General features: G+C 43.9%; 1 protein-coding gene across 1 annotated transcript in view; it reads left to right on the top strand.

Annotated features, from left to right (window-relative positions):
• Positions 1–15,125, top strand: part of PATL1 (PAT1 homolog 1, processing body mRNA decay factor) — a 36,414-nt gene that overhangs the window by 16,748 nt on the left and 4,541 nt on the right. Inside the window, exons 10-16 of the mRNA XM_055143255.1 lie at positions 3,079–3,259; positions 3,980–4,103; positions 4,530–4,627; positions 5,780–5,839; positions 7,173–7,321; positions 7,619–7,778; positions 12,314–12,469. Of these exons, the coding sequence (XP_054999230.1) occupies positions 3,079–3,259; positions 3,980–4,103; positions 4,530–4,627; positions 5,780–5,839; positions 7,173–7,321; positions 7,619–7,778; positions 12,314–12,469 (928 nt within the window). The remainder of the gene's footprint in view (positions 1–3,078; positions 3,260–3,979; positions 4,104–4,529; positions 4,628–5,779; positions 5,840–7,172; positions 7,322–7,618; positions 7,779–12,313; positions 12,470–15,125) is intronic.

Below are 15,125 nucleotides of genomic sequence, written 5' to 3'. Positions count from 1 at the left end.
CAGCCCCCGAAAAACAGGTTTTCAAACTAAGATAAAAATATATGTATAAGCAGTAGGGCCAGAGATTCCGTCTGGGAATAAAGTGCTTGTCTTGCATGCAGCACACCTTGGTTGAATCCCCCAAAACCACAGACCTCCACATGTGGTCCCCAGAATCCCACCAGGAGTGGTAAGCATTGAGTGCCACTGGGTATGACCCAGCCCCCCTCAAAAAAAAAAAAAAGGTAAAGGAAAACACTACTAGAGCTGATGACTAAAATATGAATATTTCAGGCTTATTATTACCAGTATAGTTGTCATTATGGAGTTGGTCTGGGGGAATGTTTTGTTTTTTGTGCCACACCCACAGGTGCTCAGGGCTTACTCCTGAGGTGCTCGGGGCTTGCTCCTGGCTCTGCGTTCATTGAGGGACCATATGTGGTGCCAGGGATTGAACTGGGGTTAGCCATGTACAAGGCAGTTGCCTTAGCCCCTGCACTGTCTCTCTAACCCCAAGGAAGTTGTGTGTGTGGCGGTGAGGGGTGCGGTGAGGGGAGGGTGGTGGATGTGTGTGTGTATGCGCAGGGGAGGAGCGTTTGGTTTTTCAATAGTGCACCTGGCAATGCTCAGGGCTAACTCCTGCCCGTGAGCTCAGGATCACAATCCCTGGAAGAGCCAGGGGTCAGATAAAGGTCACCCACAGTCAAGCAAGCACTATATTCGCTCTACTGTCTCTCCAGCCCAATAAAGTTTTCTAAAGTTTAAAACTTGAAATACACTGAACTTTAACAGAGGACATCATATGCAAATATGTAACTCCTAGCTAAGGGAACATACATGGCTTATAAAAATGAAAACTTTTAGGCACACTTACTATGAGAAAAATGCATATTAAAATATAATAACCTACTAGAGAGACATCTAAGGACTGGAACCCATAATTTGCATGCAGAATTCCTGGGCTCAATCCCTGGTACCACACGGTCCCCCTAAGAACTTTCAAGAGCTCCCTCCAACCCTGGGTGTGGCCCCCAAAATGAACTCGAGTAACCTGACCATTTTATACCACCAGGCATGCACAACTTGAAACACAGTGCCCTTAGCAAGAACAGAGGGCACACCGTCATGAGTGTTGGGGCAATATATAGTAAAGTTGACCGTCTGGATGCATCCCATGGCGACAGTTCTGTTTTTCATGTAAATATGCATGATTTGTCAGCTTGAGTAAAAGTTAAAGGCAAAGTGGGGCTGGAGAGATAGCACAGCGGGTAGGGCGTTTGCCTTGCACGAGGCCGACCCGGGTTCAAATCCCAGCATCCCATATGGTCCCCTGAGCATGGCCAGGGGTAATTCCTGAGTGCAGAGCCAGGAGTAGCCCCTGTGCATTGCCAGGTGTGACCCAAAAAGAAAAAAAAAAAAAAGTTAAAGGCTAAGGTTTGAATAAGAAGCAAGGAATAGAATTCTATGTCTAGTACCATTTTTGTAAACCCTAAAGGCACACACCTAAAGTATCTACTGTCTGACACCCACCTAACAAACTCTTCAAACCATTTCGGGAAGTCCACATAACAAAGGCAGAGTAGTGGTTTCTCTAGCAAGGGAAGCTGGCGACTAACCCACAGAGGTAAAGGGGGTCTTGCTTGCGGGGAATGTGGGGGTGGGACTGGTGGCCAGGGAATGGGCCCTTCCGTGGAGTTCTCAGCAGGACCCAGAGTCCTTTTGGTGATTCTTGGCAAACTGGGCCAGCAGTGTTACTGTTCGGGGGACCATGTGGTATTAGGGATTGAACCAGGGTCAGCCAGGGCTGGCCACTTGCCTTCACCCCTCTACTATCCAGCTCCACAAGAGGGTCTTGAACTGTAAAGTAATGCTGTTATTAGTTTGATATTTTTAAAAAGCAGGAGTGGCGAGGTAGTACAATGGGCAGAGCACTCACCATGTACGCAGCTGACCCCCGCTCAGTTTCTCGTACCATGTAAGACCTCCAAGCCTCGCTAGGAGGGATCCCTGTGCAATACCAGGTGTGCCCCACAAACCAAAAAATAAAAATTCAAAGAGTTTTGGCTGCTTAAATATCTTTTTATTAAGTTGCACAGCAGTACAGGGCCAGAGAAAGACAATACGGAAGTTAGGTTTGAGCCCTGGAGCGCCCCCAGCCCCTCGCTTCCAGTCGTTGCCCAAGTGGCCCAGGTCAGCCGTGGCACTTACTGGTTAGAGCAGCACTGATGGGCTAGTCCAGACCAAAGAAAGGAAGGAAAGAAGGTTCAGGTGGTGGGTATGTGCTGTCTGTTATGGTATTGCGAGTTTGGACAAGTTTCTTGAGTTCTTTTGATCTATTGTCTCCTTTGATCTGTCTATTGTCTGTGTGGAGAAATTAATATTGCCTACCTTCTAGGCTTCCTTATATGTATGGTTTGTATAAAAGCCCAAAGGTAAAAGTGCTTGCCATGTGACAAAAATTCATATTCTTATTTTCTTAATTATGTATTTCATAGCACATTCCTCTCAAATTCTGTGAAGATTCCATTAGGCCAGGGAGATGCCCAAAAAACTGGAACACCTGCTTTGTATGCAGGAATCCCAGGTTCAGTCTCCTGCATCACAGTTCCTTGAACACCACACTCAAAGCAACCCCCCACAACACACATACACTGCCAGGTCTGGCACAAAAATAACCCCCCCTAAAATGATCCTTTTTTTATGTGTGGTGTCACCAGGAATTGAGCCCAGGGCTACGCCGACAACCCTCTTTCTTGTTGCCCTCACCACCCTCAAACCTCTTTTTTTCACTCTTAATGAGAGTAGTTGGGAGACTGGGTTTATTTCTGTATTGTTTCATTTATTTATTTATTTATTTTTGGCTTTTTGGGTCACACCTGGCGATGCACAGGAGTTACTCCTGGCTTTGCACTCAGGAATTACCCCTGGCCGTGCTCAGGGGACCATATGGGATGCTGGGATTTGAACCCGGGTCGGCCGCCTACAAGGCAAATGCCGTACTCTCTGTGCTATCTCTCCAGCCCCATATTTTCTGTATTGTTTTCGGCATAATAAATGTACCCCTCTTGGAGTGATGGTAGCTTGTGTTTCTTTTTTCAGTCAGCATCGGAATCTGAATGGTGCAGGAGACAGGGGAAGTCATCGGAATAGTCATCAGGATCATCTCCGGAAGGATCCTTATGCCAATCTCATGTTGCAACGAGAAAAGGATTGGGTCTCTAAAATCCAGATGATGCAACTGCAAAGCACTGATCCCTACCTGGATGATTATTATTACCAGGTAAGTCCTGTTACAACATAGTTCCTTACTCAAGTCACAGCACTCCCGGAAACAGGCGTTAATGCAGTTTGGTGATAAACCATAATAATGAAGAATGTCATTAAAAGGGAACAAATAAAATAATACACTAATATTGGTAGACTTAAGTATTGATAAGGACTGCCTTTGGAGCCAGTCTACAAAGGGGGTCAAAATGGACTATGAAAATTCACCTCCTGGGGGCTGGAGTGATAGCACAGTGGGTAGGGCATTTGCCTTGCATGCGGCCGACCCGGGTTCAAATCCCAGCATCCCATATGGTCCCCTGAGCACCGCCAGGAGTAATTCCTGAGTTCAGAGCCAGGAGTAACCCCTGTGCATCGCCGGGTGTGACCCAAAAAGAAAAAAAAAAAATTCACCTCCTTTTTCAGCTAGAGAGATTCATATTTTTCCCCCCTCTTGATTTTTGGGCCACACCCATTAGTAACTAAGGGTTTGCTCCAGACTCAGCATTCAGGGATCAGTCCTGGCAGAGCTCGAGCCTCACTGGGGTGCTGGAGAGCAAACCTGGGTTGACCACATGCAAGGCAAACGCCCGATCCTGTGCTTTCTCCTCAGCCCCCAAGCCATTGCTCGATAAAGTAAATTCATAGAAGCCTTAGCAAATGTCAGGGTCCCTGTTGCTAGTACAGAATTTTCAGCCGTAAAGAACAACCACATTCTGTGCTTGTGTTGCGATAGAATTACTTTGAAAAACTGGAGAAACTGTCAGCTGCTGAAGAAGTGCAGGGTGAAGGCCCTAAGAAGGAGCGCACCAAGCTCATTACCCCTCAGGTGGCCAAGCTAGAACACGCCTACAAGCCAGGTGAGTGCCTCTCTAGGCCCGTAAAAAGAAACTCTGACAGGCTTTGATAGGATTCAGATGAGTGGACAGAGATGTTTGAAACGGATTTATAAAGTATTATTGTCCTTAATAAATGCAGAGATTAGCCTTTATTCGGGCCTTGAATCAATGGTTTGACAAATGGTCTTTTAGAATTTATAACTTCTTATACCCTATTACAACTTCTAGTTTCCCTAAAATGGGTAAGGAAGAAATATTTCGTAATTTGATTACTGCTAAAAAACAGGGACAGATTTTGATGACAATCCCGCTTTTTACATAGTCACTTTTTCAATTTTTGTGATAGACTTCAACTGTGCACGAAAAATAGAATGTAATTTTTCTTTTTGAAAGCTGCTTACCCACATCTTTGATTCTTTATTTCTTGGAAATCTTTTGTCCTTACAGTGCAATTTGAGGGTTCTTTGGGAAAACTTACTGTCTCTAGTGTGAATAATCCTCGAAAAATGATTGACGCTGTTGTGACATCTCGGAGTGAAGATGATGTAAGTGTCAGTGGAATTATTTGTTGAGTCAAGTCTGGGTCGTCCCTGATCTTTTGAGGTTACTGTGGAGTGGACTTCAGCATGTTGAAGTTGTGCATAGTCTAACCTGGAGTGTCTGGTTTTCAACAAATGTGTTTAAAGATTATACCCTCATCACTCAGACAACCAGACAGGCCCTGGGGTTCTGAACAGGGTGCTCTGACTCTAAACAGGATCTGCTATTTACTACAGTTGTTTTTTTTTGAGGGGGGGGTGTTGTTTGTTTGTTTGTTGGGCTTTGTTTGTTCTGTAACACAAGAAAGTTTTTATTGAAACTTTATTTAGAAATTTATGTGAGGGTATTGGAATGCCCTGCCACAGAGGCTGGGTGGGGTTGGGGGGATGGGATGGGGGGTGGAAGGGATACTGGGTTCATTGGTGGTGGAGAATGGACACTGGTGGAAGGACGGGCTCCTGAACACTGCATGAGGGAAAAACAAGCACGAAATATATGAATCTGTAACTGTACCCTCACTGTGACTCACTAAATAAAAAAATTAATTAATTAAATTAAATTAAAAAAAGATTATGTGAGGGGAGAGAAAGGGAGAGGTCCATGTTCAAGTGTGAACATGGACTTCTCCAGAGTGGAAAAGTCAAGCAAAGAAAGAGACAAGTAAGAAAGATGTGTATACAAGGGAAAACATGGGCTTGAAGAGCAAGTCTGTTTCCTGTAGTTTTTAAAAATCATCATTTTCTCTGTTTAAATTTTATCCTATGATAATCTGTCTTCCATTCTTTTGTTGGGTTTGGGTTTGGGGGGCCATACCCAGTGGTGCTCAGGGCTTATCTGGCTCTGTGCTCAAGGATCATTCCTGGTGGGCTCAGGAGAACATATGGGGTGCCGACAAGTGAGCCTGGGTCAGCCTCGTGCAAGGAGAACACCGTACCTGCTGTACTATCACTGCAGACCCTTGCATTCTTTAATTGCCTTTTGCCTGTGAATTCAGCCTTTGTGGAGGTTGAGCCATCAACTCTGCGACCTTTATTCACATTAGTGTTTTAGAGTCAGATTTCTCCTCTGAAAATAATTGTCATGTAGAATTTCATGTGTACATTTAGTAATTTTTAGTTCACACTGACTATCGTCTCTCTTTTTTTTTATTTTTTAAGGAAACAAAAGAAAAACAGGTTCGGGACAAGAGGCGGAAAACCCTTGTCATAATTGAGAAAGTAAGTTTAGAATTGTTGCTGTAGTTGGTTTCAAGTCAGTTGGTTTCACTGTCAAATGTCTTATACATGAAATAGGAAAGGAAACAGTCCAACAGTATCTGGGGTTTTAATTAATACACTTAATTAATAAATATGTTTTGTTAAGTACCAGAGCACACTAGAAAGGAATGTCCACCTCACCCCTCACTGACAGCTTCATGAGAAGAACCCTGCAAGTTACAGTTACAAGCTGGCCGGTTAATAGCTGGTTGTTTTGGAGCAGGTCACCTTCCTAAGAAAATGAAAATATTCAGTTCATTCAGTTCACTTGTATTTAGTGAGCTCTTCTGGGTGCTGAGTACTATGCTGGCTGCTAATAAAAATAAGAGATGAGCTTTGCATGCGGCCAACCCGAGTTCAATTCCTCCATCCCTCTCGGAGAGTCCCGCAAGCTACCAAGAGTATCCTACCCACACGGCAGATCCTGGCAAGCTACCCGTGGCATATTCCATATGCCAAAAACAGTAACTACAAGTCTCACGATGGAGATGTTACTGGTGCCTACTCAAGCAAATCAATGAGGAACGGGTTGACAGTGCTACAGTGCTAATTATAAAGCATTGGTACCAGGTTAAAGGCCATAGAGCGAGCATAATGGTTAAAGCCCAGACTCTAGGGTCTCAGGATGTACCTCAGCACCGGCCGGGGGTGGGGGGGTGGGGCCAGACTCTGGAAGCAGACTGCAAATCATGTCTTCCACTTTTGGACAGTATCAGTGTCTTAAGTTATTTATCCTGTCTGTGCTGTTCTCCTTTCTTCATCTTAAAGGGTATAGAGTTTAAAACCAGAGGTTTTTTTTTAAAGGGCCGTGTCTGTCTTCCATGAAGGGAGTACATGCAAATTGCTTAGAACAGTACTTGGCACCACCTAGGGAAATTATCCAAAATGGTAGCATTTTTTATAAATTTGTGACATAACCGTGATAAAGAGAGTTAACAGTACTGTTGGCTGCTGGAAGATTTGCAGACAGTGTAATCATTTCACTGTCATTGCATTCTAGCAAAAAATGCATTGACGTTCTTAGCAGTGCATTCTTAGAATGTCATTGCCTTCTAAGAATGCAGTGTCCCTTTTATTGTCAAAAACAAGAGATAAAGAATGGGTCTGAATGGGGGGTTTTGTTTAAGTTCTTTCCTAATATTTTTTTGGACTTACAGGAGCAACTCCCCCCCTTCCCCCGGTCTTAATGTAATATGTTCCAATTTTCATCTCGTAATCCTCAACTGTAGTTATTTCTCTTACTCTACTTGGGTCCTCATTTGACACTGTCTTGCATGCTTTGTCTCTTATTTAGACGTATAGTTTACTCCTTGATGTGGAGGATTATGAAAGACGGTATCTCCTAAGTCTAGAAGAAGAGCGACCTGCCTTGATAGATGAGAGAAAGCACAAAATTTGTAGCATGTATGACAACTTAAGGGGGAAATTACCTGGACAAGATAGGTAAGAATTGTGCACCTCAAAAAACAAAACCAAAAAACTTCAAACTGTGAGATCTATTCAAGTCTTCCTGCTCCGATCCCTTAAGTTAAGTTGTGTAGATAATCGCTGAGTCGATTGTATAGTACATACATGCAGTGCCGTGTAAGAGGGGGAGAAGGAAGACGTATAGTACATACATGTAGTGTGCCTTGTAAGGGGGAGAAGAAGGACATAGTACATACATGCAGTGCTGTGTAAGAGGGGGCGAAGGAAGATTAGCTCTTGTTGACCTAAGTTAGCATTTTTCTTCCCCAACAGGCCAAGTGATGAACACTTTGTACAGATCATGTGTATCCGAAAAGGGAAGAGAATGGTTGCCCGCATTCTTCCTTTCCTCTCCACAGAACAAGCAGCTGACATTCTCATGACAACAGCCAGAAACCTCCCTTTTCTTATCAAGAAGGATGCACAAGATGAGGTGATCTGCTGTGGGATGTCTTAACTTCGGGGCCTTCTGAGTTGATAAGCTTTCTGGAATTCATATTTCTTTCGCTCCTCTCTCATCTGTGTTGCTCTATCTAATCTTGGACACTAGAATTGGACAATGTACAATGTTAAATGCTATCTACTATCTACTCCAGGCCTGGGTTTAATCCTGCATTTTGGTGTAACAGACTGTTGCTTAACATGAGAAAAGCAACAGCCTCGCTGTAACTGAAATAGTTGTGAAGCTCTTTGGTCTTTATCAGAACGACTTGGGAAAGCAGATAATTCGGCCCTTACCCCATATGAAACGAGTAAGAATTTATAGGGGAAAAATCAGGGCTTTTGTGTATATAAAAATTTCCACAGGACACTCTGATCCTCGCTTAAGTTGGCCAACTTCTTGTCTTGGTCACTTTGCTGGAAATAAGGTATAATATACCTTAAATAAGAATCTAATCACATAAGCCATTTGTTAGTAATTTAAAATGAGTCTGTTGGGATGTACAGATGGTATCAGGATTGAGACTCTTGACTTGGATGCAGCAGCTCCGGCTCAGTTCCCGCCACTGCACGGTTCCCCAAGCGTAGCCGAGTGTAGCCCCAAAAGCAAAATGGTCTGTTTTAATCATAATCTAATTGTTATGATTTTTATCTTGATTTAATGTTGACTAGAATTGTAAGCATGATTATCGCATTTGTAAGTTAACTTGTTAGAATTGTTCTCTGCTTATTACTTTAATAATACTTGATTAGCAAAGTTTAGAGCAATCTCAAATTCAAAACAAGAAAGTGTCAGGATTTAGACCATGATTCGTGTGCGATTTAGAATAAAAGTGGACTCACAATAGTGGATGATAAATTGAGTAACAGCCATGTAGTAATTTGCAGAAAGCAGACAATGCTGAGATAAGTGGTCTGGCATGATTCAGCTGAAAATTTTTCCTTCCAAAGTAGTAAGAATGGAAAAGAACTTCTTGAAATTACAGCATCTGTAGAAGTAATGAGTGAGAAGTATGAATCTCCTCAGAAAAGTTGCAGAAATTTTTCAGGAATAAAAATTGGATTGTAGGGCCGTTTAAGGATCTGAGGTTTATTCTAGAAAATGAAAGCTGAGACTGAAAGAATGAACGGCATTACAGCCTGTAAGTTGGTATAGGCAACGAGCTGGGCATTCACTAAGAATCTCAGAAGAAACCATACACAGTAACATATTTTGGGAGAGACTCCATCAGGAAATGCTTATTAAAAGTTTATCAAGCAGGGGCTGGAGAGATAGCACAGCGGGTAGGGCGTTTGCCTTGCACGCGGCCGACCCGGGTTCAAATCCCAGCATCCCATATGGTCCCCTGAGCACGGCCAGGGGTGATTCCTGAGTGCATAGCCAGGAGTAACCCCTGTGCATCGCCAGGTGTGACCCAAAAAGCAAAAAAAAAAAAAAAAAAAAAAAAAAGTTTATCAAGCAATGTTTTATGTCCTAGAAATAATAGTATCTAGTTCTAGACAGTAGAAGCTAGAAATTCCCAAGTGCCTTTTTTTGTGAAGTTTACCTGCCAGGGGACAACTGGATTATATAGAGACTAAAGTGTTACTTAACTGTACTAAAGAGTAATAGGTCACATCTATAAATAATCTTTTTCTTGAAGTAATAGCTGGCCTAGGTCTGAAGCATAGTATGTACAGTGAGAATCCTGGAATAAATATCTTCATACAAAAAATGGGGAAGCTAAAAGGATTACTAGAGTTTTGTGTAGAAAATACATAACTCGAGTTGAAGGGATCTCTATTGGTCAGAGAGAAAAATTGAATATGTCAAATAATTTTTAATTCATAAGTTGATAAGAATATTAGAATACCTTCAGAGTGCTAGAATAGCAACTCATAAATCTGAAAACTGATAAATAAAAGGAAAGGATAAAGCACTCCCGTACCTTTTTATTCACTTGTATCACTTGTCATCCCATTGATGGAGTTTTTGTGTCTTTCATCTGCTAATGAAGTAGAATCTAGTCAGACCCCTAAGGGCTGGAAAGATGAGGATAAGGCACCTGCCTTGCTTGCAGCCGAACTCTGACACCACCAGAAGTGACCCCTAAAGTGCAGAGCCAGAAGGGACCTCTGAGGTTCTCTAGATGTGCCACCCCACATACTCCTGCCAGTAAAATAACCTCTAATTTTATTATTATTATTTTTTTATTTTTTTTGCTTTTTGGGTCACACCTGGCGATGCACAGGGGTTACTCCTGGCTCTGCACTCAGGAATCACTCCTGGCGGTACTCAGGGGACCATATGGGATGCTGGGAATTGAACCCGGGTCGGCCACGTACAAGGCAAACGCCCTACCCGCTGTGCTATTGCTCCAGCCCCTAACCTCTAATTTTAAATACCAATTTTTGTAGGAAAAAAGAACGTAGTGGAGCTTGTTAAGTGATACAACAGGTAGGATTAGCCAGGTCCAGAAAGTTTGGGTCAGTGACTTACAGCATTTAAACCCACACACACTTCTCAAAAAGTTCAGGCCCAACCTCAAGACTATCTGGACAGTGCTGCTTTGATACTTCCTTTGTGATTCCCGCAAGAAAAGCCTGCCAGATTGCTCCGGAACTTAAAAATGCACCTAAGACCAGCATGAGGTCATCAGCTTAAGTCCTTGTGGGTGCCACCTCTTTGAGGCAGCCCTGACAGCCCCGCTGTCTGAGGTCACTGGTAGCAGGGGTAGGCGTAGAAAGGAAGATAGATGAACAGCAACCAATCTTAGCAGTTTTAGAAACATGACCAGCCAGATCAGATACCGAGCTATGGATTTGTTTGATTCTTGGTTAGCTTAATCAGCTGCAAAAGACTTTTTTTTTTCCTCCCCTTTTTAGAGAAAATTACTGTAGGGAGCGGAGAGACAATACAGCATTGCAGCAGGTTGGGTGCTTGTCTTGGAGGCAGATGAGACAGGCTCAATCCTCAGCACCATTTATGGTTCCTTAAGCACCATCAGGAGTGATCCCTGAGCACAGAGCCAGAAGTAGGCCCTGAGCACAGCTTGATGTGGCCCCACAGAGAAGCGCGGTGGGGATAGGGAGAGAGGGAGTGGGAAGGAGGGAGGAGGAGGGAGAGAGTATAGGAATCAAGATTCTTGTCTTGCATTCAGCCTACCCTGGACCCAAGTAGCTCCTGAGCACCACTAAGTATGGGCCAAGTACTTCCCAAGGAAAGGGAAATTATTGGTGCTGGAGTGAAAACAGAGGGGAAGTCATTTGCCTTGCGTGTAGCCAACCCTGGCTCAGTCTCCAGCATTCTATACGGTCCCCCGCGCACCACCAGGAATAATTCTTGTGTGCAGAGCCAGAAGTTACCTCTGAGCATCACAGGGTATGGCCCCAAATCCAAAAACAAAAGAGGAAAGTTATCAATAGGTGTGACATTTTAAGGGATTTTGTTTAGGGACACAAAGTATTTATGGAAATATTAATAAGACAATAATTACAATTAGCAACATTTAATTGAAGTCAGATGATGGGTGTGTGGTCGGATGATAAGTATGTGGACCTCATTATACTGTTGAATTTTGTTTTTTGGGGGTCACACTTAGCAGTACTCAGAGGTCACTGAGTACAATGTCAGGAGATCAAACCCAGGCCTCCTGCACCAAAGGATGTGCTCCAGCCCATTGAACCCTCTGACTCTAAAAATGCTTTATTTTTAAAACTCTGTTTATTTAAATTAATAGATTACAGAACAAGTCTACAGTGGGTCCTTGAAGGCCACTTAAAGTAATACTGTTACCTTTCCATTTCATGGGCACTGAGTAACTGGAAGCACTCTTGATTTACTTTTGTGTGTTATAACCTCCTTAGCCCTGTCTTTTAACTTTCCACTCTGAGCCTAATGTCAAACAAAGAGTAAATGACAGGCAGCCTTGGGTTGAGACACTGGCCACTGGCTTTATAACTCACCATTGAGCTTCTGACCACTTATCTTCACTAATGATACACAAAAATTGGGTTATTGTTTCCTCATCAAGTTTACATAGAAGTATTAAAAAAGATAGTTACCCGAGAAGCCTTTCTGATAACTCTTTCATATTCAGAATTTACCCATCAGAGACTATTTCTCACAGTGTATTGGAATTGCCAGTTTATTCATTTCTCCCCCGTACAACTTTGGATTCCCAAGTCTGTGTCCTGTTCCCTTTTTTCCTTTTTAAACTGTCTGACACGTTGTAGGCATTTTGGTATTTGTAGAAAACTGATGTTTATCGTGACTCTTGCTACGTATACGAGAAGTGAGTTTCGCACCCTCGGGTCACACGAGGTCAAAGCATTTCCTATGCAGACTAAGTTGTAAAGCTTCTCCGTAGATAAGCTTAGAATCTTTTCGTGAAGGGGACAGTCACATCCGCTAGACTTGTCAGCCTTTGTTAGATCTTGCCGAGGGTGGCAGAGTGTGTCTCTGACCGTCTTCCCATCTGTCCCCACTGCTAATAAGTGACTGTAGTTACGAGGTGCCAAAGTGTAACGCTTATCTTTTTGTTGTAGGTGCTGCCATGCTTACTGAGTCCCTTCTCTCTCCTCCTGTATCATCTTCCGTCAGTGACTGTCACCAGCCTTCTGCAACAGCTGATGAACCTACCTCAGAGTGCAGCTGCACCAGCACCTTCCAATCCTCACCTCGCGGCTGTGCTCCAGAACAAGGTGCTCTGTCCCGTCTAGCTCCCTGCGCCTCTGAACTAGACGCACAGCTACGATGCCCGTGGCAAAGACTCTTTTTAGTCCAGAATTACATTCCGTTCTTAGTAACAGAGACTAGTAATAATAGCCGTTTCATTCAGTAAAATAGAATTTTGTGTGTCCTGTAGAATAAATCTGGCTCTTCAGGGGGCCCCATGATGTTGTCTGGGACCCAGAGTCCTTTCATTGACCCCCCCCCCAGTGTCATTAGCCCCAAACACCGTGGCTCATGACCTCTCAAGGCCCATAATGATTTTAAAAGTCAAGGTTCCATTTGAGGCAAGTTTCTTGCATCAGAGAGAGAGGTGCAGGGTCCAAGAGATGGTATAGCAGGGAAGGCACTTGCCTTGCACATGGCCAACCTGGGTTGCATCCCCAACACCCCATATGGTCCTCCAAGCACGCCAAGAGTGATCCCTGAGTGCAGAGCCAGGAATAAGCCCTTCACATCGCTGGGCGTAGCCCAGAAACAAAGAGACCAAGAGGTATAGATTGTCTTCCTTGTTGTGGCCTTTTCTAGAAGTTCTAGCCAAACACTTTTAAATTTCAGTGACAAGGATTTAATAGTACTGCTAGAGAAGCTAGAAAACATCTTTTCATTCCTGTCACTGTCATTAAATGCGAAATAGAGTGTGAGTAATGAGAAGGATGCTCACGGGGCTAGAGCAATAGCACAGTGGGTAGGGCATTTGCCTTGCACGCGGCCGACCTGGGTTCGATTCCCAGCATCCCATATGGTTCCCTGAGCACCACCAGGAGTAATTTCTGAGTGCAGAGCCAGGAGTAACCCCTGTGCATCGCCGGGTGTGACCCAAAAAGAAAAAAAAGGATACTCACTAGGTTGGTTATTAGCAGTGTCTGTTTAAAGACTGTAAGTAGTCGCGTAGCCCATTTCATCTTTCATTCTTATCATAGATACAGAGACTCAAGGGAAACAAATAAAAGAAAGTCTTTTCAGACATTCCTTGCCATTCAGGTTGATGGCCCGGAGATGATTACACTCTATTGAGCCAGTTTCCCTTACTGTAACATGGAGATGGTGCCGCTGACTTCAGAGTTGTTCGTGACTTATGTAATGTGCAAGTGGCTGTACACATTTCCGTAAACAAGGCCTTCTGCAGTGTTGATGAGAAGTTGAAAAGAAATAAAATAAGGGGCCAGAGCGATAGTGCAGTTTGTAGAGCACATCCCTTGCACACACCCAGCATCCCGTATGGTCTTCCTTGCACCGCCAGTAGTGGTTCCTCTATGCAGAGCCAGGGGTAACCCCTGAGCACCGCTAGGTGTAGACCCAAAAAAGCAAAAACCAAGAACAAAAAAGTTTTATTCTTCATCGGGGGCCATTTTTGGTGGGATTCCTCCCGTACCGCCCTTGTTATTTCTTCTGAGTACTGAAAAAATACTGCTTCCTCCCATATTCTACAGGTGTATACCTCAGGCTCCTCGGTGTGGCTTAGGGGTCCCACTCGGTGAGTGTAGGTGTACGTGATGAGACCTGTGAGGGAAGGACGTCCCATCCCACACCGGGTCCCTCCATGCACCCTTAGCTGTGGAAATAGGTTCCAGTCACCCATGACACCCAGATGAAATTAGCAGTTTAGGGGGGAAAAAATATTCCTGATACAAAGAGTTGCATCGTGTTAGAATTCTACATCTTTGTTCAGATGTTTGGTGATGACTCTATGCCCAAACATAACTACAGCGTATGAGCTTTATTCCAAACAACCTAGAGTAAAATTGGTTTCATTATGTCATTTGCTTCAAGCCTGTTTCTGAGGACCTGCCTACACTGGTCAGGCCTCGCTGTGGTACCTGGGAGTAGGTAACAGCCAACTGCTAAGAGAGAATGAAAAAGGCATCTGAATGCCTCTCTCCCTTGCATCTGAAACCTAACAAAGCGTGTCTCTGAGGGACAGTTTCTCAGAAGCTGGCAATGATGACTTCACCAGAGGGGACACAAGATGGGGGATCTAGGGCCCAAGAGATAGTACAGCAGGGAAGGTGTTTTTCTTGCACATGGCTGACCCAGGTTCAGTCCCCGGCACCCCTGAATAGTCTTTAGAACCCCCCAGGAGTGACCCCTGAGCGCCAGGGGTTAGCCCTGAACACAGCAGGTTGTAGCCCAAAAAAAAACCCTGAACAACCCCCACCAAAAAAAGGATAATACATACTATCTGTGTCGTTAGCTCTTTCAGTTTGGTTTTAGGGTTTTTTTGACCACCCTAGTGGTGTTTGTGGGTCACTCAGCCCAGTGTCTCTCTGACCTTAGCTTTTCCAGTTTTCATTTTGAGGAAGGAAAGCAATACCAGACCATGAGATCAGACAAAAGATAGATATGTAGCCCGGTGTGTTTCTGATAATAACATGAAGGTGACTTTCATGAAAAGGCAGGTTTATTCTCTCTGAGGTAAACTTAGAAAGGTAGGTGGAATTCAGAATTATCCCTCCCTGTCCTTTATGATCTTCTCTAGCTAGGACTTGGACATTTAACCTGGGATTTGTCCAGGTCTGCGGTTTCATTTATTTATTTTTTCTTTTTGGGTCACACCTGGTGATGCACAGAGATTACTCTGGCTCTGCATGCAGGAATTACTCCTGGTGGTGCTCAGGGGACCATATG

Source organism: Sorex araneus, chromosome 6 (assembly GCF_027595985.1).
Source record: "Sorex araneus isolate mSorAra2 chromosome 6, mSorAra2.pri, whole genome shotgun sequence".
NCBI classification, from domain to species: Eukaryota; Metazoa; Chordata; class Mammalia; order Eulipotyphla; family Soricidae; genus Sorex; species Sorex araneus.
The sequence above is the reverse complement of the archived record's forward strand: the minus strand, read 5'-3'. Positions and strand labels throughout refer to the sequence as shown.